The sequence below is a fragment of the Puma concolor genome, unplaced genomic scaffold (genome assembly GCF_028749965.1).
Source record: "Puma concolor isolate L17-30 unplaced genomic scaffold, mPumCon1.1.hap2 unalloc_scaffold_11, whole genome shotgun sequence".
Taxonomy (NCBI): domain Eukaryota; kingdom Metazoa; phylum Chordata; class Mammalia; order Carnivora; family Felidae; genus Puma; species Puma concolor.
In genome coordinates this window covers 719,364-742,841 of record NW_028240136.1, presented here as the reverse complement: position 1 = coordinate 742,841, position 23,478 = coordinate 719,364, and the positions used below count along the sequence as shown (strand labels likewise).

The 23,478-nt window shown below is 49.3% G+C and overlaps 1 protein-coding gene across 3 annotated transcripts in view; it reads right to left on the bottom strand.

The window, feature by feature from the left end:
- The window catches only part of LOC147571718 (uncharacterized), an 80,363-nt gene extending 58,838 nt beyond the window's left edge, over nt 1–21,525 (bottom strand). For all 3 annotated transcript variants that reach the window (XR_015247114.1, XR_015247115.1, XM_086696128.1), the window contains exons 1-3: nt 21,461–21,525; nt 14,084–14,159; nt 12,724–12,837 (exon numbers count right to left, since the gene is read on the bottom strand). Coding sequence is in view for 1 of the 3 variants with exons in the window: in XM_086696128.1 (XP_086552254.1) it covers nt 12,724–12,837; nt 14,084–14,159; nt 21,461–21,510 (240 nt within the window). In the remaining 2 variants the exon portion in view is untranslated. The remainder of the gene's footprint in view (nt 1–12,723; nt 12,838–14,083; nt 14,160–21,460) is intronic.
- Nucleotides 21,526–23,478: the final 1,953 nt, after the last annotated feature.

The window sequence follows — 23,478 nt, the reverse complement described above, 5'->3', positions numbered from 1 at the left end:
CCGTTAGTACATTTGGAATTTCTTCCATGCAAATGTATTCACATACAAATCACAATAGTTGTCTTTGGGGCACCCGGGTGGCTCATGGGGCTAAGCGGCTGACTCTTGATTTTGGCTCAAGTCATGATCTCGGGGTTCCTGGGTTCAAGCCCCATATTGGGCTCCACCCTGACCATGTAAAGCCTGCTTGGAATTCTCTCTCCCCCTCTCTCTCTGCCCCTCCCCTCCTTGCACATGTTCGCTCTCTTGCTCTCTCTCTCTCTCCCCCCCTCTCAAAACAAATAAATAAAACTTAAAAAATAGTTGTCTTTAAAGTTAATATTTAAGATCCCTCAGAGGAGGGGGGAAGAGGTGGAGGAAAAGGAATAACTGTGCCAGAACCCCCGGCATCCTGGCCATTACTGATCAGGCCCTCTCACAGCGGGGGGGGGGGGGGGGGGGGGGGTGTGCCACTCGCCCCTTTGTAGGACAGCAGTCCCCAGGTGCAGCCTGGGGCATTCTCCAGCCTCACTGCTCTGGGGACTCAACACTTCCATGGGATGCCCGGCCCAGCAGCCCACCTCCACTCCTAAGTCAAACCTGGTAACTGCCCCTGGGATGCGACCACACACTGAGCTGCCCCCGGCTCTTCTGGTGGCACATTTCCAGCAGAGCTGACCTTTGGAATAAGTATGACCAGTGCCTTATCCCCTGAGCAGGAAGCCTGCTGAGCAGGAAGCCTGCTTTGGGTCAGCTCTGCATTGCAACAAACAGTTACATTACATAAGCTGCTGCCAGGCCCCACCCGGAGCCGACTGGAGAGCTCCTGACCAAAACTTATTCCTGGCTGAGGGGCCGATGAACCCCCACCCGTGAGCAAATTAGGAGTGTGCGTTGCTAAGGGAGCTGGCAGGAACACAACGGATCTGAGACTAGCAGGATGAAATCCCTAAAGGGGGTAAATCACGTTTGGCTCAAAAGAACCACCAGCACAGACATGCTACTGAGACCTGGGGAGGTGGTGGTAGTTCACGGCAGCCGCGGTTACGACGGTCAAGGGAGAGCTTCACGGGGAAGTGACCCCAGCCTAAAGCAAGAGGTCACCCTGAAAGAGAGACTCCTGGAAATGCCCCGGGGGACAGGCCAGCTACAGCCAAGTCACTGCCCCTCTCTGTAAAATGTGGTAACAGCGGCCCCGCCCTTATGGGAGTGCTTTGAAGGGTGAGTGCACATGGCAGGAGGACGGCAGGAAGAGCCCTCCAGACCCGGGGGGGGGGGGGGGGGCTCGGTGGACAACTCAGGAGACTTTGCACACGGCTGCCCTCCCCCTGGAGTGCCCTCAACCCCCTGCACCCACCCCTGAGCCCTTCCCTCCTGTCCGCCTGGACAGCAGCCCCCATCCTGAGGCAGCAGCAGGGAAACAGTCATGCAGGTCAGTTCCAGGCAGCCCCCCACATGAGGCCGGAGGCCTCTCCGTGTCTAGGTGAGGAAGGGATCTAGACTATTTGACCTGAGACTCTGATTAGGATTTCCCCCTCCAGTGGGGGGAGGGGGCGCCCATTCGAGGTGGGGGTGAGGGAAGGTCACTGTGCCGGTCACTTGGTGCCCACAGGCAACAAAGAATCCATCACCCCGCATGACCCCATTGCCTTCCTTGCCCCATGCAACCCTTCTTCATTTATTTCTGGGGTTTCTCACCATGGCTTCTTCCAAGAAATTCTCAACTTCTTGTGGGCAGGGTCCATGTAACAAGAACTCACAGATGCTGAGCACACTGGCATAAGTGCTTTAGATTAATTTATTTAGTCCTCACCATGACAGACAGAGGATGCTGCATTTTAATGATGGGGAAACTGAGGCACAGAGCTTCTGAGTGGCAGAGCTGAACCTCCTTCACCTTTGCTCCCCAGCACCTAGAGCAGTGCCCAGCATGTGAGAGATGCTCAGTACATATACACATCAATAAAGAAGTGGAGCATGTCTAAATTCCATCTGGAACATTCTAAGTACCAAGACAATGACTGAAGGTCTAGTAGGTAACATTCAGTGGGAAGTTTCCTCTTTCAAGAAACTCCCCCAACTTGTGTGGGCCGTACCAACCAGATTCACTCCTTGTGCTTAAGGGAGGGGGCAAGGGGCTCAGAGTGCAACCAGCCCAATGGCCGGTGGGCCCGCCCTCCCTGCCTGAAACCGAATCATCAAAGGCTCAGCCAAGCAATCAGCTTGTCAGGCCTTGCCACCGCCTCTGAATCATTACTACAGCACTCTTGGAGCTGCAGAATGTTTGGAATTGTGTTGCCAGGCCACAAGCCAGACCTCCTCACTAGCACTGAGAACCCGGTCCAGTAATAGCTGGGGCAGAAAAGGACCAGCTCAACAAGGCCTACTGACTACCAAGGATGCGTTTCTCGGCCTCTGCCCTTGGCTCACTATCAAAAGTGAGGAGACGTCAAAAGGAAACAATGGAGTGGATTATCGGGGCTTACCTTTCTCTACAACCTATCAGTCCCCACCCTCCCAAAAAAGGAAAAAGAAGGCAACAGTTAGGATTTCAATGCCGAGTAACGCTCCACGGAAAATTAATTATACCTCGTGGAAAGCAATGCCAAAGGAGAACTATTTTCTAATTAGCTGTATTAATTCCTTTTCAAAACAGGACCAGACACCTACACCTCCTCAGAAAGCCACTGTGCAACATATAACCATAGTCACGTTAGTTAACGGCAAACGCAACGTTCTGCACATGCCTGATGTTTTTCCACTAGAAAAGACCGCTGCTCCCACCGCCATCACCACCCCCACCTCACAGTTACAAAAGGGGCACAAGCGCCCCGCATCCAAAATTGAAACAGCAACAACCCACAGCTGCAGAAGGGAAGCTTTGCCGAGCAAGGCAGAGAAAGGGCCAGAGGGTGGCCACAGGGCTGCTCTTCCTGCAATCAGCGGGAATCAAGGCTGAGCCACTTTCTTTCAACTTCCAGCTCCCAAATAATCGTATATTCAAAGAAATAATTCAGGAGTAGAAACTCATTTTTACAGGCGAAGTGAAGGAATGTACGGAGGACATGAATACCAGGAAGTGCCAACTGAAGGAATTTTCAGTAAGTTAGGGAGCACCACGTTCTGAATGTATATGTCTCCACAGCTATCAGATCCAGCTATCTATTCCAGCACATTCCACACGTGTTTATTCTTATGCATCTACAGCCCTCCCTAAATCACCTTCATTGCGATGATGGAACTCAATGGCTCCCAAGGTCACGCCCAAGAACAAACGCTTTCTGGGAACCATCATTTCATTTGGGTTCATTTGGAATCTATCTTTCTCCTAAGTTTCATTCCCTGGGCCATGCAGGAGGCAAGTGGTTAAAAAAGAAAAAGGTCTACAACAAAACCCGGATCCTGGAAAACGGCCCCACTGCCTCCCTTTCCTGCCTTGGGGTTTCAGGCCCTCCAGACTGCTGCTGTCCCGGGCTGGACCACTCTCTGCTGTGGGGCCATCCTGTGCACAGGAGGAACCTAGCAGCATCCTGACCTCTATGCACTCGATGCCAATAGCATCCCCACCCCAGTGTGATGCCCCAAAATGTTTCCAGATATTGCCCAATGTCCTCTGGGGACGAAAGTACCCCCACTTGAGAACCACCGTCCTGACAATCACTTCCTTTCTCACGGCCCCCAGCCTCTCAGGGCACATATGTTAATCTCCTCTTAACTAAGAAGGAAGATTCAGGAGTAAAAACCGCATAAAGGGAACTTTAGGGGCCTGAGCTGCAGGGATGATTTCAGTAAAACAGGAAATCAGGCCTCTCCGTTTGCAGCTCAACAAGAAGGCCCAGATCCTACCTTCAGGATGATTAGCCAGGAATGTACCCTTGGAGGATGTTAATAACAGAGTTACCAGTTATTGAACACTTAATATAACAGGCACTCTTCCAAACATGTTTTTCCCAATTTTTCCTACCAAGGTATAATTCACATAAAGTATCTTCAGTATTTTTCATGTATGTATTCAGTAATCCTCACAACCCTATTCGACAAGTACTTCTAATAGCCCCAGTTTACAGATGAGAATACTAAGGCATAGACAGGCTAGACAACTTGCCCAAGCTCCCACTGCTACTCCGTGCAGGGATGTGGGTAAGAACACAGCCAGCCTACCCCGTTGTAACATCAGAGCAGAATTACGACAGCAAGGGTAACACCACCACACCCACTAGGGCTGCTGTGGATACCATGTGCAATTACCACACACTGAGCACCTACATGTTTCTTACTTTCTTCCAAGGTCCGGAGCTCTTTGAAGGAGAATAACGAAAGCAAAAGAATTCTCCCCAGGAAGAATCCACTTAGGAGCACAAACCCACAAATACAATTTTGCACACAGTGGCAAGGGCTTCTGCAGTCTGTGAAACTATCCACAGGCTTCCGGTGAAACATCAGACATAATATACTCCAGACTCCATGCTACACGTTTCATACAGCTTATTCAGAATCCTGTAAGCAGGTGGTATTTCACTTCTTTTGGGGCATTGGGAAACTAGTTCAGAAAAGGTAAAGCATTTGCCCAAGGTCACACAGCTCTCCAACAGCAGCACTGTGGTCAGCTTGGCCCCAGTGTTCTTTCCACCCCAAAAGGCTGCCTTCTCAACTCAATTCATCTGCAACCACCCACACCGGAACACTATAAAAATAAAGGATGCATAAAGTACAGAACGGATTTATATGTCTAAGCTTCCAGCAGCACTGGTGATAGAAACTTGGTAGTGACCACGTAAAAGGGGCTGCTGGTCACTCAGAATTAAAACCTAAAGGTGACATTTGCCTCTCACAAAGGTTAATTCACCTTCTACCAACTCTGTAAGACAGCGTCTTCTCAAAGCAGTCCACAGGCATCCGGGCACTCACGCAAATATCACCCTGCCTCTTTCCAAATGGCCATGCCTCCTACATTGGCCAATACCTGGCCTAGAGTAGAAAAAGCTACGGGCCAAATATCAAGGTCAGTGTGTTTGTGCTTGCTAGCGTACCTAGCCAAAGGTCATGCAAAGTCAGCTCGGTGGTCAGCACACTTGCAAAGGAGACAGTCGGCACGGGGAGAATGACGAGGCCTACCTTTGACCGCAGAGCAACAAGCCCAACCAGACAAGATACTAGAAACATCCAGACTGCCACAACTTGGCTTTCACGGCTGCAAAGAAGAACACAGGATCATGACTCCCTTCCCAGAATAAGATGGTGAGAAGGACAAGGAATCTTGGAGTGCAGTCTCCTCCATGTCAAAGCTGGGCAAACTGAGGCACAGAGAGATCAAGGGACCCACTACTATCAGAGTCAGTATCAGAACCAAGGTTTCCTGATTCTCAAGGTAGTGCTCCCTCTATACCACCAGCTGTCTCCTCCCTGATGGGGGCAGGGGGTATCACTCGCCCCCGTGTGTAACTAGCTCACAGTCCTGGGCTCATGCTGCAAGACCAAGCTAGAGATGCAGGAGTGACAGGGGGACTGGCTTTCTGGTCATTCCTGCAGAACTCTTTCGAAAGTTTTCAGGCTTGTTAGAACTCAAATAAACACCAGTCCATTCCTTCATCCACTCCACTAAGGTCTCCTGAGCCACAACGCCCAGCCAGGCAGGATTTTAGGCACTGGGATGCGGGCCGTGAGTGAGCAGGCAAAGCGTCTGCCTTCAAGGAGCTCACATCCCCATGGAGACATGCAAAGCCAATGAACAGTATATTCAGGTTTCAGATCGGGAAGGTTTCGAAAACCTGGAATCAGCGGACTGAAAGAACAGCACGGGTGGTGCGGGAAAAGCTCTTCCAGACCAGTGGTCGGGGAGGGAAGCCTCTTTGAGGGGGAACATCTCAGCAGACCAGATGCTTTCCTCTGAGGGCAGAGCATTCCAGAAGCCGTGGGATTCCAGGAGCAGCAAGGAGGGAGAGAGGAAATCCCGGCCCCACCACATCCTGGCACTCAGGCCTCCAGCGGCATCTCTCGGCCTATTGCTTCAACTACCAACAGAGGCCAAGAGGCCCGCCTGCAGGGATGCTGTGACAATTAGGCAATAATGTAAATAGAGTCTGGGTCACAGGAGGCAAAACAAGGGAGGAGACAGCATACTATGAACCTCTCCCAGGCACTCCTCAAAGGAAGTTGCCCCAGAGACCAGTCTGAACTCAGGGATGGATCTGCTATCTGAAGCCAGAGTGGCTGAGGTCACCTGGAAAGAACTAGGAGGGAACTGGCAGGGACCAGGCTCACAACTCTACAGGTTTGGGCTCTAACTAGGGTTCAGAGCTTGAACCGTTGGGGCTAATGAATGGGCTCCCAACTGACCCCCACAGAGGGTCGCCAGAAATAATTCCAGAAAGAACTGACATCCCTCCAGCGATGCCTCCCCAACATCATGAGATGATGCTGGACACTCATGGTGATTCTCTCACCGTCCTCCGTCTTGACCCGGTCCCCAAGCCCTGCCAGGTGATGACCAGACTCGGGAACCCAGAACGGCAACACTCACCACGTGTGGAGGCTCACAAGCATTCGACGGGCTGCCCATCCCATATGATGCCTGGTTCAGCACTCGGGTTTCCTGCCATCCTATGTCAGTGCATTTAACCCTCAGAATGGCTCTAAGAAGCCAGTTTAAGTGTCTTCATTTTACACGTGAGAAAGTGGGCCCCAGGGAGTCTGGGGGGAGAAAAAAAGAAAGAGAAAGGGAAGCCTGGCCAAGGAAGCACTGGAGCGGGGGCCAGACCCCAGGATGGTGGTTCTGGGTCGCACCCCCCCCCCCCCCCCCCCAGCGCTCTGGCAGCACTTAGCACACCACTGTGTTATGGGTGTCAGTGCGCAGCACTCAGGGCACCAACTGTGGATTTCTGGCAGCTTGAAAGAGTGGGGACACGGACGTCAACTCAGGAGTCCCCACCCTGCGAGGCACAGGGGAGGCCCTTCATGAACCACCAAGCAAGAAAGGGCCATCAGGGACTTATAGGGAGGACTGGAGGGCGTACTACTGAGGATGCCTTAGGTAGCAGACAAGCTTTCCAACCTGCCGTTGGCAAGAGCAAGCAGGAACAGTCACATCACTCTGCTTAAGACCCTGTACCGGCTTCCCACCGCTCTTGAGATAAAATCAAACTGAGGGCTGTCTCCAGCATCTTTGGCTCGGGCCTCCCCTCTCCCCGCTGCCCAGCCAAACTTTCGGCATCACCGCCGGCCAGCAAAGCTCCACAGTCCCCTCACCCTGAAGGCCTCAGCTCTGCCGTCACCTGAGACCAATTTCTCTTAATAACACACCCTAAAACAGGCCCCTTTCCAGCACTTGGAGATTTGCAAGCCAAGTTCATGTGTCTGTTAATGTCGCCACTGTCCATCTTCCCTCTGGCTGGCAATTCCTCGGGGCAGGCTTTTGGCTCCTTGCTCACTGACTTACAAGCCAAGGTTAGCACGGGGAGGTGGGGGCTGTCAGCGTGTTCTTTGGCCTCCTCCCTGAGCCACACGGCCAGCGCCATGAACAGCAAACAGTGCTCTGTGCCCCCTCCCCAATCCTTCTCCGAATCAGGCAGAACAGCCAATGGGAGGACCAGAGACCCCAAAACAAAGGAAAGAAACAAAAAGTGAGGTGGGGGGTTACAAATGTCATACAAAAGCATGGAGAGGGGCTGCCCCTCCGAGGAATGCACAGCCACCCAACCTCAAAGTCCCATTTTTCCAGCTCTTAAAGTAGCAGATGCATTAAACTATTCCCAAGTACGGCCAGTGAAGCGTCAAGCAACCGGCGGCTGTCACCAGCTGTTACCTACTGGCAATGTGGTAACTGAGGACACAAAATGACTACTGGTAACAAGCCCATAAGTAGGGGACTCACCTGTGGCCCACTCATGACACATCCCACAAAGAAACGTACCACAAAGGAACACGTAAGCAGAAAAAAATCATTTACTATAAGCCTGGTACTTCTCATTCTTTCCTAACAACGAGTGAAGAAACTCAGGGCGCCTAGGTGGCTCAGTGGCCTAGGCATCCGACTTCGGCTCAGGTCATGATCTCACGGTTCGTGGGTTTGAGCCCCACGTCGGGCTGTGTGCTGACAGCTTGGAATCTGGAGCCTGCTTGAGATCCTGTGTCTCCCTCTCTCTCCGAGCCTCCCCTGCTAGCACTCTGTATCTCTCTCAAAAATAAAATAAACATTAAATTTTTTTTTTTTTAATGTGTGAAGAACCTCAGTGCAGAAACAACAAACAAAAATACCTGGCTGGTGCACTCCTCCCACCCAAACAATCCAGTAAACCAGAATATTACAGCCATTCAGCAGGATAATCAGGGAGATGAAGAGGGGGAAAAGGCCCAGGGAATAATGTTACGAAAACAGAACACAAATAGGCTCAGTGATAACAGCTGCTATTTACCGACTGTCAGCTCTGACCCAGATACTCTTAGCAAATGATGGGTGTTCGTGGCATCCCTGGGTTTGGATGACAGACCCCAAGAGGTTCGAGACCGCCCAGGAGAGCCTGGGGAACTGGGCAGCCTGGTTTCAGAGTGTGCCCTCCTGGCGAGGACAGCACGTCGCCCACCAAAGCAACAGGCAGGCAGCGGTTCCCACCCTGTGCAGCCCTGCGCGCCCCAAACCCAAACAAACACAAATGTAGCTGCAGAAATGGAAATGCCTAGACAGAACTGCCTGTGTTTTGGTGCACTCCGGACTGCGTTTACTACTTTGCTAACTAATTAATTCCTCCTAAGAAGCCCATGTGTGCTCTTAAGTGCCAAAGGGCCTGCAGAAAGGGCAGTAACGTGGGCCTGGACACAGCATCTTCTCTTGGGCACTTAATAGCAACAAGCCAAAAAGCCAAAAAGCCCAGGACAAAACCCTCTGCCATTTCAGAGGCATCCAAGAGGGGAAGGCTGCTTGGCAGGGGGCCTGACCGAGGAGTAAGTACTCCAGTTCCATCACCGTGTCCAGACAGCCGCCTATACCGACCAGGAAAAGAAGCGGGGAAGCCACTTGGCAGGATGTGAGGAAAACGCTCCCTGCTTCACAGAGCGGAGCTGGGGCCCCTCGGCCAGGCTCTTCAGGGTTTTCGGGGGTCAGGCATCTCCCCTGAGTGGAGTCATGTGTGCTTCACATGCTGGGATGCAATCTTTGAACTGGAGATGGACAGCTCCTGGAACACCGTTCTTGGGACTCCCCAGGACTGCAGGTGTTCCCCCCGGACCCCCGCCGCCCCCAGCCAGAATTCATATGTGAAGTCCTAACTTTCAATGGGACTATATTTGGACGTAGGGCCTTTAAGGAGGTAATTAAGGTTAAATGGGGTCCTAAGGGTGGGCGCTAATTCAGCAGGACTGGCGTCCATATCAGCAGAGGAAGAGACACCAGGGATGCATAGACAGATGGAAAAGGCTATCTGCAAGGCAAGGACAGTGGCTCGCCAGCAGCCATCACAGTCACCTGGACTCCCATCCTCTTGAACTGCAAGAGAGAAGTTTGTTTTCAGGCCGCCCAGCCTGTGGTGCTTTGTTAGGACCACCCCGGCTGGCACCTAGCTGACACCCTGGACACCTGGACAGGCTCGCGCTTCTCATTTTTCTATGATGACACGATGCCAGAGGCAGGATGAGGGGGACATAAGGCAAATCCACCTTCTATCCAATATTTCCAAGAATCCTGATCTCTCATCTGGAACACACACAGGCAACCCAGTGCTGCATCCAGAAGGCTCATTGAAATTTGACGCCACCTCAGCAAACAGAGCCCCCACCCCCTACCCCAGGAAGCACACGTTCACCCCCCACAAAGTACCAAGGGTCCAGATGCGGGTGTGGTGACATATCTCCTCCAAGATTCGAGTTATAAACTCTAGGTAAGTCCCTACTTGCCAAAGATCCCAAATAATAAACTAGATTTACATTTCTGGAAAACTGTATGAGTAAAAACAAGGAAAACAGCCTAAACCTCAGCCATCGGTGCAACTCCAGTGTGTTCATATGGACAACCTTAGTGCCAGTGCACACGCAGGGCCACCTACTTCCTCTAGCACAAAGTGGCTGAGGGAGACCCACGGGCCAGCCGGCAACGCAGCCTGGGGTCAGCGGTGATGGAGGGACTTCATCCCGGGAAACAGGAAACCCCCTTGAAGCACAGTGCTCAATAGCTGCTGGGGTGCATGGAGATGCCTGCACCCCAATAAAGCGCCCACAGCAAGAGGCCTATGAAGCCCGGTATTTGTGTCCGCGATCTCGAGGTCGCTGTTCTTTGCAAAGCAAACGTACACTCTTTGGAATGGACACGCCTCAGGGCCAGAGTGAAGTCTCGTCGCTCTACATGAGGTGTGAGCCACACAAACAGAGAGCACTGCAGATGCAGAAAGACAAGGCATGAGGTCACGGGGACTCTGAGAAGGCGCCTTCTCTCCCTTCTCAATCCTTCTGGTTACTTCCAGGAAAAAGATCTGAGTTTAGCACTAGGATATTCCCAACACTCTCCTTCTGCTGCTCACTCACTCACCTCTCTTTTTAACAACGGGAGGGGGTCTCAGACAGAAGCTGGGACAGGCAATGACATGCAGGCCAACTTAACATTGGTTCCTTTCTGCTGTCTTTATTTTCAGTTAATTGCTATTTAAGTCAACGAATAGTGACTCTCCATTTACTATAATCATGGTTATTATATGGTATTATTATTGGTATTTTTTTAATTTTTACATTTATTTATTTTTGAGAGACAGAGACAGACAGAGCACAAGTGGGGGAGGGGCAGAGAGAGAGGGAGACACAGACTCCGAAGCAGGCTCCAGGCTCTGAGCTGTCAGCACAGAGCCTGATGACGGGCTCAAACCTGCAAGAAATGAGAGATCATGACCTGAGCCGAAGTCAGACACTTAACTGACTGAGCCACCCAGGCGCCCCAGAAATTTCCCTTTTTAAATAAAGGCACTCATCTTTTCCTAAGTGCACCCAATTAAAAAAAAATTACAGGGTAAATACTAGTATAGTGGTAAATAAAGAACTGAAATTTGAAAGCCAGAGACTTTACTATTCTCCCAGCCCATGTGCCCCACATGTATAGATCTATAACTATCCGCCCAGCTGAACTCAAGCCTGAGAAGTGCCATAATGAACTGCACATTTTCACTGAACAGAGTGAGACTGGTCATTCCCACCAACCAACCTTAGAGAGTTTGCTCATTTCCTTCTTCATCTCTGACTTGGCAGTGCTGGATGTCTCCCAGACCCCGCTCTTCCTTCTTTAGCAATGAAAACCCTAATGGGGGCAGGAGGGTGGGCATCGCCGCCCTAAGCAATGAAAACCCTAATGGGAGGGGTGGGGAGCACTGTCTCCATAGCAGCAGAGGAGGCCATGGGACTGATGTTGGCCATGCCAATGGGACACTGTGTGCACTTCTAGGAAGGGTCCTTACAGCTGGGAGCGGGCATCACCTTTTTGGTACCATGGACCCGTTCTGCAGTCTGGTGAAGCCCATGGACCTCTTCTCAGAAAAAGATTTTAAAACACATAAAATAAAACACACAAGACTTCAAAGGAACAGATTATACAGAAATAGCATTATCAAAATGTAAAAAATAAAAGTGACATAATAAATACATAGAATTCTTTATCATCACATTAAAAAAAAACCACCCAGGGGCGCCTGGGTGGCGCAGTCGGTTGAGCGTCCGACTTCAGCCAGGTCACGATCTCGCGCTCCGTGAGTTCGAGCCCCGCGTCGGCTCTGGGCTGATGCCTCGGAGCCTGGAGCCTGTTTCCGATTCTGTGTCTCCCTCTCTCTCTGCCCCTCCCCCGTTCATGCTCTGTCTCTCTCTGTCCCAAAAATGAATAAAAAAACGTTGAAAAAAAAAATTAAAAAAAAAAAAAAAAAAAAAAACCACCCTATTTTCCAGCAGAAACAATATTCTGAGATTTTTTTTTTTTCATGTTGCAGCTCTCACAGGGCCTATGACTTCTATCGGCGATAAAGTCACCCATTCTGCTAACATGACTACGGTTTCTATGGTTTGCTGGTACTTTCATAATGGAAGGAAATGTAAATTTCAGTCAGTGGCTAGAGGAAAAAGTTGAATCCTACCTATGGAAATGGAGGAATTCTCTCCTTTGCTCCCTCTTCTTTTCTGCTACCTGGGATGAGACTGGGATGGCTGGAGATAAAATAGCCATTTTGGACTATGAGACAAGATGGAGGGAGTTCCGGTCTCTGACGAACAGGGAGCCACATACCAGCCCCAGCCTGCCTACTTCTGGAAAGACAGATGAATTTCTACCTCCTTAAGCTACGGTTGGCTTACTCTTTACTGTATAAAGCCACACAAACCTAATCTTGTTGTATCTCTAATACTTTCTTCCCAGGGCTAAGGTTCGAAACTGTTTGAACCTGATCTTTAACAACCTTCATACTTAACAGACATGCTCTTTCCTATTTACAAATAGGACTCCTCCAGAGCTACCCAATTAGCACAGTTCCTCTGTGGTTGACAATCGTACGGGGGGCAAATCCCCAAACCCCTCAAAACTCAGTGCCGCTCCAGCTCTGAAGCGTGTCCTTTAGAGTGAGCACACGCCCAAACATCACATCATTAACCACAGCTCAGGAAGCTAAGAACTGCACAGCACATTCAGACCACGGACACACACACCTGACTTCACCCCACATCTCACAAAGTCCACACTCACACAGGAGCAAGCACAACAGTACCCCACTGATGTGCAGGTCCGAGAGTCACCCGGCATTGGCGGAGGAGACTCAGCAACTTACTAATTGTCATCAACTCTGGCACCGAGGAGGAAGGTAGCATGCTGCTCAGAGGTCTCCCTGGCCAGGAGGACCAGCTTCCACACTGGGAAAAAGCAAACAGAAGGAAGTTACACTCGGCCACTCAAAATATACAACCTCACCCTTCCAAGAACTAGCAGGTACTCAGTGTTTTCAGGAGCAACCACCAGAAGGCACAGGAGGCAGCCCTTCAAAACCGCAGTCAGCCCTCTTCATTCACGGACTCCCTATTTGCAAATCTGCTTACTCGCTGACGCTGATTTGTGTTCCCAAAATCAATAGTCAGTATTCTTCTAAAACAAACAGCAAGGGCGCCTGGGTGGCTCAGTCGGTTATATGTCCAACTTCAGTTCAGGTCATGATCTCATAGTTTGTGGGTTCAAGACCCGTGTTGGGCTCTGTGCTGATAGCTCGGAGCCTGGAGCCTGCTTCGGATTCTGTGTCCCCCGCTCTCTCTCTCTGCCCTCCCATACTCATGCTGTGTCTCTTTCTTTCTCTCAAAAACAAATACAACATTAATTTTTTTTTTAATAAACAGCAAAAAGGACTCTGCACCCTATATGGACCTGGTGACACCCATCCTGACAATGTACAAACTGTACAGGAACCGACAGGTGGTGTCACTGTCACAGAGCAGAGCTCCGTTGACTTAGGGAGAGACAGTAAAACCAAGCATGGTTTGAGGTGATCAGTGACTCCCACCCTGGGGCTGAGGTTGAAAATGCAGATGTGATCTACCCCTACTCTCTCAAGTTTGCACTAAATTAAAACCGTGAAGAGAGAAAAAGAAACAACTCTAAGAACCACAAGGATCGTGGTGGCATTAGGGAGACTTTAGTGTCCATCTGAGTTCTGCTACCAAACATCCAATGACTTTGAGCAACTCCGTTTCCCTTTGAGATACTTTTATTTGAACATCAGAAAACTGACACGGTGCTTACTACTCTATTCTGGTTGAAGCACTTCTCAAACACGTGAGAGCTAAGTGGCTCAAGTATTACGTAATATTAAACTTGCATAATATTGTGACCAAATGTTAAAATCCAGTAAATGATGTTAGAACAGGTACCCAGGTATGGCCCCTAAATCATAAAAAGTCAAGGAGGTACACAAATGAAGTTTGGTAAAACACTGTTCCTCACACTCTGACGCCCTTGGCAACTTCCCATTCTAAACCTGAATATTAATGTGAAATAAGGCCTTGACCTTGAATCCTGGGAGGTGCACTCCTACCTTCAAAAAAGAATAAAAGGCACAGCCGCGAACAGGACAACTCAATCCCAAAGGCAATTTGGTTTCTGAATACTGACCTGTACCCGAGCCCAGGCTCCAGGAGAACGTGGTCCTCCAGTCCTGTCCTGTTCTCCAGGCTTCCGAGGGGGTCCTCTGTGCACAGAGAGCAGTGGCAGAAAGGAAGTCAGCAGTCTGTTTTCATTTCATTTTCTCCATGCGGCAAGGACACGTTGCGGACACTGGCTCCTCTCTACATCAGTCGACTTACAAAGGTTTCCTGGCCTGCACGCCGGATTTTAATCTGCTACTTCTTTCGTTCTTTTGGCCAGCATCTCAGATTTGGCACCAGTCACTGATACGAGGCCCCAACCTCCCACTTAACCTTTTTGACCTTGAGCCGTCTGGAATTATGCGTGAAGTCCATATTCAGAGCCAGCCTCAGGATCAGGCAATAATAATCAGCTTTCTGTTAGACAAAACTGCTCTCACTGTAGTGGCTTATGACAGACACAAAGGGGCAGCACAGTCCCATCACTGACAGTGCATCAAAATCCAGGCCCTGCTGCCTTCTAAAAAGCCACCTCCCTACACAGAGTGGTGTGGGGGAAAGGCATTCAGAACAAGCGAGGCCACAAATAATCTCCAGAGGCACTAAAGACTTTCATAAATGTATTTGCTGCTGTTCAAGTCTCTTTTCAGAAAAAAAGTGCAAATCCAGGGCCCCTTGGGCTGGATGGTGACATTAAGGTCGGAGTCAACCGTGGTTGACACTTGCTCAGTGGAGAAACTTCTGGTTTGTCGACACCCACGGTAGAACCAGGCACGGATGTGGGGACGGGGCAGAGGCGGAAGGGAGCACATCTCGTTGCTCTAAGCTACGCAGCCTCCTCCCTGTCTTTCCTCCTATTTTGGCCAGAGTTTCATCCTGCTGGAGATTTCCCCAGTTCTTACAGGGGTTGCATGTGGGTAATCCTAATGAGAAAACGTTTTGTCACCTTTTCTTCTACCCTGCCATCCCCATCAAGCTATTCCACTCGCTCCTGCTTCTTAAAAGAAGTTTGAAGGGGAAATGTCACCCCACAGCCCAGCCTGCCTACCACAGGTTCCCACCACCATCGCCACAGCCATCATCATCCCCCACCCCCCACCTTCATCTTTTCTGCTTCCTTTGTGACAGTGCCTCTGGACCGCAGCTCAGAGGCCTCCGTCCCCCTTGGCAAATCCAAATCCAACAGGGTTTTGACCCCAGCCCCCAGCTGTGTAAAGAGGACAAGTCCCAAGCATGCAGCTCTGGCTGAGACCTCAATCCAGAACCCTTGTCCCACGGTGCTAGCTGCCTGCCTGAAAGCTCTACCGGGCCACCCTGCAGGGCCTACCAACTGATTGTGATGTCAAAACTGCTCCCTTGTGTCACCCTCTCCACTGGGCCATCTCCCCTTAGAGTGAGGCACCCTCCTCCCTCCATCATGGAGCTTGGGGAGCCCCAGACCTGCCAGTTCCACCTCATTATCACCCACTCCTTGTCCACAGTCCTCTCCACTGCCATCCTGGTGCTGAGGCTCAATACCTTCCAGGGGTCTCCTGCAGGAGCCCCCACGGTTCTGCCTCACCCCTGCTAGTCCAACCCACTCAAAGCTATCAGATTCCCCCCACCCCCGAACCAAAAATGGGGATTCCAACATACACAGCGGAAATCCATGGCCGGAGTAAAGGCCCACATCACCCTCCAGCATTCCAGACACCATGCCTACTCAGCCCAGCGATTTCCCACCACAGCACAGGAGCATGAGCATAGCCACTCAGGCTGCCTCACTCACCCTCAAGGTGCCCTTGGAGGCGCACGCTACTATTATCTTAATTTTACAGATAAGGAGATGGCCCTGGAAGTGTTCAATGACCTATCCAAGATCACAAGCTGATGTGTGAGTGTCTGAACCTCACTCTGTCCAGAGCCAGAGCTAAGCCCTTTCCCCCTTTGTGATCTCTCACACAGCTGATGTGGGCTACATGCCTCTCTCTCTATGCATCCTTGAACTCCCTGCCCTATTCCTCTATGTCCTGTCCCCACCTGGATATCATTTTTCCAACTGCCAGGTGTCCACTCCCGTTGGCATGCCCCACCCCCACATACTTGGTCCACCCACTGCTCACTCACTCAGCACAGGCTTCCTGAGTCCATACTGTGGGCCTGGCTCTGGTCAGGGTCAGTGTCACACTGGAACCAGGGCAGACACGGCCCGGCCCTCAAGGACCTCAAAGACTAGCAGGGGGATGGGGATCGCCATGTAATTCCACAAATACATAGTTCCAAGCTGACATCAGGGCATGGGGACACACGAGCTTTATGGCAGTGTGAACAGGAGGCCCAGCTTGCCTGGGGAGGGGATGGAAGAGCCCTCTGTACGTGACACTTGGGCTGCCACCTGAAGGATGCACACAGGCTGCAGGAGGTGGGAGGAGAGAGATGGCTGTGGGCTCAGTTCAAGGAAGGAGAAGCTGGCTGGTGTGGCTGGGGCATCAGGAGGGGATCAGGCTGTGGGGCAAGCTGGGGCCTCGGTGGCCACAGTGAGGGTTCTTGATTTTATCCTCAGTGCACTAGAAGGGTTTGGAGCAGGGGAATGATGCAATCTGATTTATATTCTAAGACATCACTCCAGTTGTTATAAGAAGAATGCCAGGGTGGGGCCCGGAAAGAAGCAGGGAGAGCTGTTGATGTCCCTTGTCCCCTCCTTGCATGCAAAATTCTGGGGGTGGGGAGGGCTCACCTCTGGATCCCCCCAGAGCCCAGCACAGTGCTGGTATAGAGCGGGACACCCACTGTTGCATAAAGAAAATCATGACCCCTGAGTGGCACACGACCCTCACGAGTGGTGTGGGGACCACACACAGTGCAGGTCCGGGGGCACCACAGAGTCCTGACATTCCCAACACTAACACTACCCTCTGGAAGCCAATTTCCCAGATCAACCATCTCAGATCAAAGCGGCGCTAGAACAGAGCCTCGACCTCAACAAGCAACCCCCAAGACCCAATGCAGGACAAGAAGTTGAAGAACCGGGTAAATGAAGGTTTGAGGACCCAAGGTTTCAAATGAAAAAACAAGCCCTCAGAAACAGACCCTGGGCAAGGGGGCTGGGGGGGGGGGGTGGGAGGCGCGCCTGGGTGGCTCAGTCAGTTAAGCGTCTGACTCTTGATTTCGGTTCAGATCATGATCTCACAGTTCATGAGTTCAAGCCCCACGTCGGGCTCTGCACTGACAATACAGAGCCTGCTTGGGATTCTCTCTCTCTCTGCCTCTCCCCCACCTGTGTGGCCCCCCCCATAAACAAATAAACTTAAGGAAGGAAGGAAGGAAGGAAGGAAGGAAGGAAGGAAGGAAGGAAGGAAGGAAGGAAAGAAGGAAGAAACTGACTCTGAAGTTGCTAAGACCCAACACTAACCCCAGGACCCTCAATGAAAGCAGCAGTAACATTTTCACGTGTGCAATGGGTAGAAATGGGTGTTTCGTTCACCTCTGTTTAGTATTCTCAGTTGAAAGGACTCTGGGACTTCTCCCTTGCAGCTTCAAAGAAATGGTAAATGTGCTTTACTGTGTTGCAGGTAAGAGACACGCTCAGAGCAATGACTGCATCTAATCCCACATCCTGGTCCCATGTGACCTGGCTGCTGTCTTCCTTCTCTGAGCCTCTAACCCCAGCTCCAAAGCACAGCCTCCTAAGCCACAGAGTCCCCTCGTCCAAGAATCAGAAGGACAATACTTCTCTGTCCAGAGTCCCCTTCTCTGCCACCTTCTCCCTCTCCAGATTTAGCCACCAAAAACACTCCTCCTCCTCCTCCACGTGCCTCCCTCCGTCTTCCTCTGAATGCCCCCAAAGGCAGTGACACTATAAACACCAACACTTTCAAAGATGATGGAAAGGTCTCCCAAGGGTAGAACCATCTGCGTCCAAAGCTGTCATTAAAGACACAAAATGGCTCCCCAGCCAGAATGAGAGCATGTTAACCTTGCTCAAGTAGAAGGGTGGCAATCGGAAGGGAGAACAGTCAGAAGTGAGCAGAAGCAAAAGAGTCTGGGGCAGAAATGCTGACAGCATGCACTCAGAGCAGGCCAGGGAAAGGCCTCCCTGACAGGTGAGTCCCGGCACCACGGGCCCACACACCTCCCAGGGAAACGGGGGTCAGGCCAAGAGGGACACGATGCCACCTGGCCTTCCAATCGGGCAGCAGATCAACTCTGCCCGATTCTGACTCTCAGATCTTCTGCAACCCGAGCATAATCTGTCTTCCTATGCAACTTCTACCCAGGGCGCATCTGCCCCTGAGGCTGTCACAGGCTCCCGGGACTCCTGGCAGCTTTGTCACCACAGTAAACTAAAAAGTTGGCAGACAGTTCACACATGCATGTCTGATGAGGATAATGGAGATAAGCTGGAGCTCGGGGTCCCCCAATAGTGACAAGATGAAGCCTCCAGGTCTGGAAAGTGGACAGGCAGAGGTGGCACAGGGGGAAAGCTGCCAGTGGAGAGGCCTTTCCACGAGGATGCCAGAGGCCGGCCAGAGGCTGCATTCCCTGGACACACTGAAACCCACAGAGGGAGAAGGAGCGGTGGGTTTTGCAAAACCCCACCCCAGCACGGAGGACAGCACACGGCAGTGCCCCAGGAGCAGCCAGCCCCCAGCCCCCAGCCCAGAGGGGAAGGGGCTGCTGTAAGCAAGACAGCATGCCCAGATCGGGCACCTGACAGCCCAGCAGAAAGGCCCGCCTGGTGGGGAGGGCGACAAGGTGAGTGGGGTGCTGGGTCACCAGCTGGAAGCCACGTGGTCCCAGATGGGCGTCAGGCCCCTCTGCTCTCTGCAAGCCCCCGTGTGCACCGTGTTCAGGGGACAACAGCGAAGTACCCAACCCCACCCGCTGGCTGCTGGGACCACAGATGGTCACCTGAGGGAAAGGAGATGCCGGGCCCACCAGCTGGCCCCTCTCAGGGGTTTCAGCGGAGGCCCAGCGAAAAGCACCGGCTGGTAAGAAGGCCGCGTGGCTGGGGCCAAAAGGGGAGAGGGCATGAGAGAGCAAAAACGGTCCAAGGAGAGCGGAGACAGGGCAGACCCCATGAGGAAGTGTGGGGCACGGGATGGCGGAGACTCAGGGACTCTCCGTTCTGACCGCCATCTCCCGGTCCTCGGACACCCCAGCACGATGTGCCCGTGGACGGCAGGCTTTCTCGGGGCCTTGGCAGGTGCCTGGCGCCTCTCCCCACATTAACCTGAGAGTCTTTGCCACACATCTGAGAGGAACGTGAGAGAAAACACCCACCCCTTCCTCACGGGCTGTGGGCGACAGGGGACGTGTTCATCCACACCGAGCTGACGCTGGAGCTGACCTCAACTCTTCGGTAGTTTAGACTTGAACGTCTTAACGTTTCAGATCTTGAACATTTTTTTTTTTAAGTTTTTAATTTTAATTCCAGTACAGTTAACATAGTGTTTCATTAGTTTCAGGCATACAATATAGTGACTCAGCAGTTCCACACATGACCCAGTGGGATCTTGAACATCTTAAATGACATTTAAGAGTTTCTCAGCAGTGTGAAGACAAACTTACGAATTAATATTGGGTGGATAAAAAGCAAAATATTAATCCTACATTGAGTTTCATTATGACCTCTTAAAGAGAAGTATGTGTAGAACGAAGCCTCTAAGGAAATGGTGTCTAACACCATCCACTCCACAGTTAAGGCCTACTGTATGCCTGGAAGGTACCAAGCAGCCGAGGACATTGGGAGAGCAGGCTGATCTAGCCTGCAAGCCTGTGCTGCTTTCAGAGGCCTGTTTCAGAGATTTTCCTTTCAGCCCTCTCTACCTTTCGGTCAAACATCTGGCTCTGAGCAAGGATGGGAAATAATCCTAACAGGATTTTGCAAAATCCATCATGTAATCGTGTAGGTCATACCCACAACGAGACCCTCAGCAGACTGGATGAAGCGCAGCAACAGAACCAATCCTGGGCCGGGCTCAGGGGTGAACTTGGCTGTGCCTCTAGAATCAGTACAGAGCTGCCCTTCTGGGGTTCCAATCCAGCAGCTGGTGACCAAGGGGACTCCCAGACACCCAGAGGATAAGGTAACGATATGACAGCTCATATGAGCCTGCTTAATGTTTAAACTGACCCCCTTTCTTGGAAGGGACCCAGACACGAACTAGTCTGATTCTGCCCTTTTACTAATGAGGGTTTGAGAACCAGTGATGTGAAGGGACACCAGCCCCGGGTCACGTGGCTGCCGTCATTTCAGAGCCTGGGCCACTCTGTCCTCCCCCTGCTTTAGGACTTTGTACATGCTGTTCCCTTGCCTGCTTTTCGTTTCTTTTCTTTTTCTTGAATGTAGAAATAGAAAAACTTCATTTCTACTTTCAATTTCTATTAAAAAATACTTTTTCCTTAATTTTGTTACTATATTTTTTGCTTTTATGTAAATTTTTTCAAATTCCATTTTACTGCCATCATTTTATTTTAGTCTCCTACAGTGTATACACTTTTTCAAATTTTTAACGATTTCTTGTTTTTATTTTTTTAAATCTTTTTTCTCTTTTTCATTTCTTTTCTTTTTTCTTGAATACAGGAAAATAAGAAATTCATATTTATTTTTAATTTTTATTAAAAATATTTTTTTAATTTTTTTCTACTATATTCTTTACTTTTGTGTATATTTTTTCAAATTCTATTTTAATCCCATCATATCATTTTAGTCTACTTCAGTGTATTCATTTTTTCAAATTCTCAAATGATTTCCTTTTTTTTCTCCCCCTTTTTTTTCTCTAATCTGTCAAACCACTTTCAACACCCAGACCAAAACACACCTATGATCTAACATCATCTATTCGATTTGTGTGTGTGTGTCTTTAATTTTTAATTTTAATATTTTTTTAATTTTAATGTTTTTAATTTCAATTTTTCTACCTCATTAATTCCTTTTCTGCCTTCAAAATGGCAGAATGAAGGAATTCACCCCAAAAGAAAGAGCACAAAGAAACAACAGCCAGGGATTTAACCAACACAGATACAAGCAAGATGTCTGAAACAGAATTTACAATCATGATAATAAGAATACTAGCTGGACTCGCAAATAGATTAGAATCCCTTTCTGCAGAGATAAAAGAAGTAAAAAATAGCCAGAATGAAATTAAAAATGCTTTAACTGAGCTGCAATCACGGATGGATGCCACGGTGGCAAGGACGGATGAGTCAGAACAGAGAATCAGCGATATAGAGGACAAACTTAGAGAATAATGAAGCAGAAAAAAAGAGGGAGATTAATGCAAAAGAGCACGATTTAAGAATCAGAGAAATCAGTGACTCATTAAAAAGGAACGACATGAGAATCATAGGGGTCCCAGAAGAGGAAGAGAGAGAAATAGGGGTAGAAGGGTTATTGAGCACATCATGCAGAAAACTTTCTTACCTGGGGAAAGACATGGACACCAAAATCCAGGAAGCACAGAGGACCCGCATTAGATTCAACAAAAACCGACCATCAACTAGGCATATCATAGTCAAATGCACAAAATACTCAGGCAAGGAGAGAATCATGAAAGCAGCAAGGGAAAAAAAGTTCCTAACATACAAGGGAAGACAGATCGGGTTTGCGGCAGACCTATCCACAGAACTTGGCAGGCCAGAAAGGAGTGGCAGGATATATTCAGTGTGCTGAATCAGAAAAATATGCCATCACAAATTCTTTATCCAGCAAGGCTGTCATTCAAAATAGAAGGAGAGATGAAAAGTTTCCCAGACAAACAAGTATTAAAGGAATTTGTGACCACTAAACCAGCCCTGCAAGAAATTTTAAGGGGGACTCTCTGAGGGTAGAAAAGATGAAAAAATATATATAAAAACAAATAAGTACCAAAAGCAACAAAGATCAGAAAGGACCAAAGAACACCACCAGAAACTCCAACTCTACAAGCATCATAATGGCAATAAATTCATATCTTTCAGTACTCACTCTAAACATCAATGGACTCAATGCTCCAATCAAAAGACATAAGGTAACAGAATGGATAAGAAAACAAGATCCATCTATATGCTGTTTACAAGAGAGCCACTTTAGACCTAAAGATACCTTCAGATTGAAAATAAGGGGATGGAGAACCATCTATCATGCTAATGGTCAACAAAAGAAAGCTGGAGTAGCCATACTTATACCAGGCTATGTAGACTTTAAAATAAAGATTGTGGGGCGCCTGGGTGGCTCAGTCGGTTGAGCGTCTGACTTCAGCTCAGGTCATGATCTCACGGTCCGTGAGTTCGAGCCCCGCGTCGGGCTCTGTGCTGACAGCTCAGAGCCTGGAGCCTGTTTCGGATTCTGTGTCTCCCTCTCTCTGACCCTCCCCCGTTCATGCTCTGTCTCTCTCTATCTCAAAAATAAATAAACGTTAAAAAAAAAATTTTTTTTAAATAAAGATTGTGTCAAGAGATGCAGAAGGGCATTATATCATAATCAAGGGGTCTATCCACCAAGAAGACCTAACAATTGTAAACATTTATGCACCAAATGTGGCAGCACCCAAATATATAAATCAATTAATCACAAACATAAAGAAACTGATCGATAGTAATACCATAATAGTAGGAGACTTCAATACCCCACTCACAGCAAGGGACAGATCATCCAATCAAAAAATCAACAAGGAAACAATGGCTTTGAATGACACACTGGACCAGATGGACTTAACAGATAGATTCAGAACATTTCATCCTAAAGCAGCAGAATATACATTCTTTTCCAGTGCACATGGAACATTCTCCAGAATAGATCATATACTGGGACACGAATCAGCCCTAAGTAAGTAGAAAAAGATCGAGATCATAGTGTGCATATTTTCAGACCACAATGCTATGAAACTCAAAATCAACCACACAAAAAAATTTGGAAAGGTAACAAATACTTGGAGACTGAAGAACATCCTACTAAAGAATGAATGGGCTAATGAAGCACTTAAGGAGGAAATTAAAAAGTATATGGAAGTCAATGAAAATGATAGCACCATAACCCAAAATCTCTGGGACGCAGCAAAGATGGCCATAAGAGGAAAGTATATAGCAATCCAGGCCTTCCTAAAGAAGGAAGAAAGATCTCAGATACACAACCTAACCTTAGGCCTTAAGGAGCTGGAAAAAGAACAGCAAATAAAACCCACAACAAGCAAAAGACAGGAAATAATAAAGATTACAGCAGAAATTAATGCTATCGAAACCAAAAAAACAGTACAACAGATCAATGAAACCAGAAGCCGGTTCTTTGAAAGAATTAGCAAAATTGATAAACCACTAGCCAGTTTGATCAAGAAGAAAAAGGAAAGGACCCAAATAAGTAAAATCAAGAATGAAAGAGGAGAGATCACAACCAACACAACAGAAATAAAAACAATAATTAGGAGAATATTATGAGCAATTATATGCCAATAAAATGGGCAATCT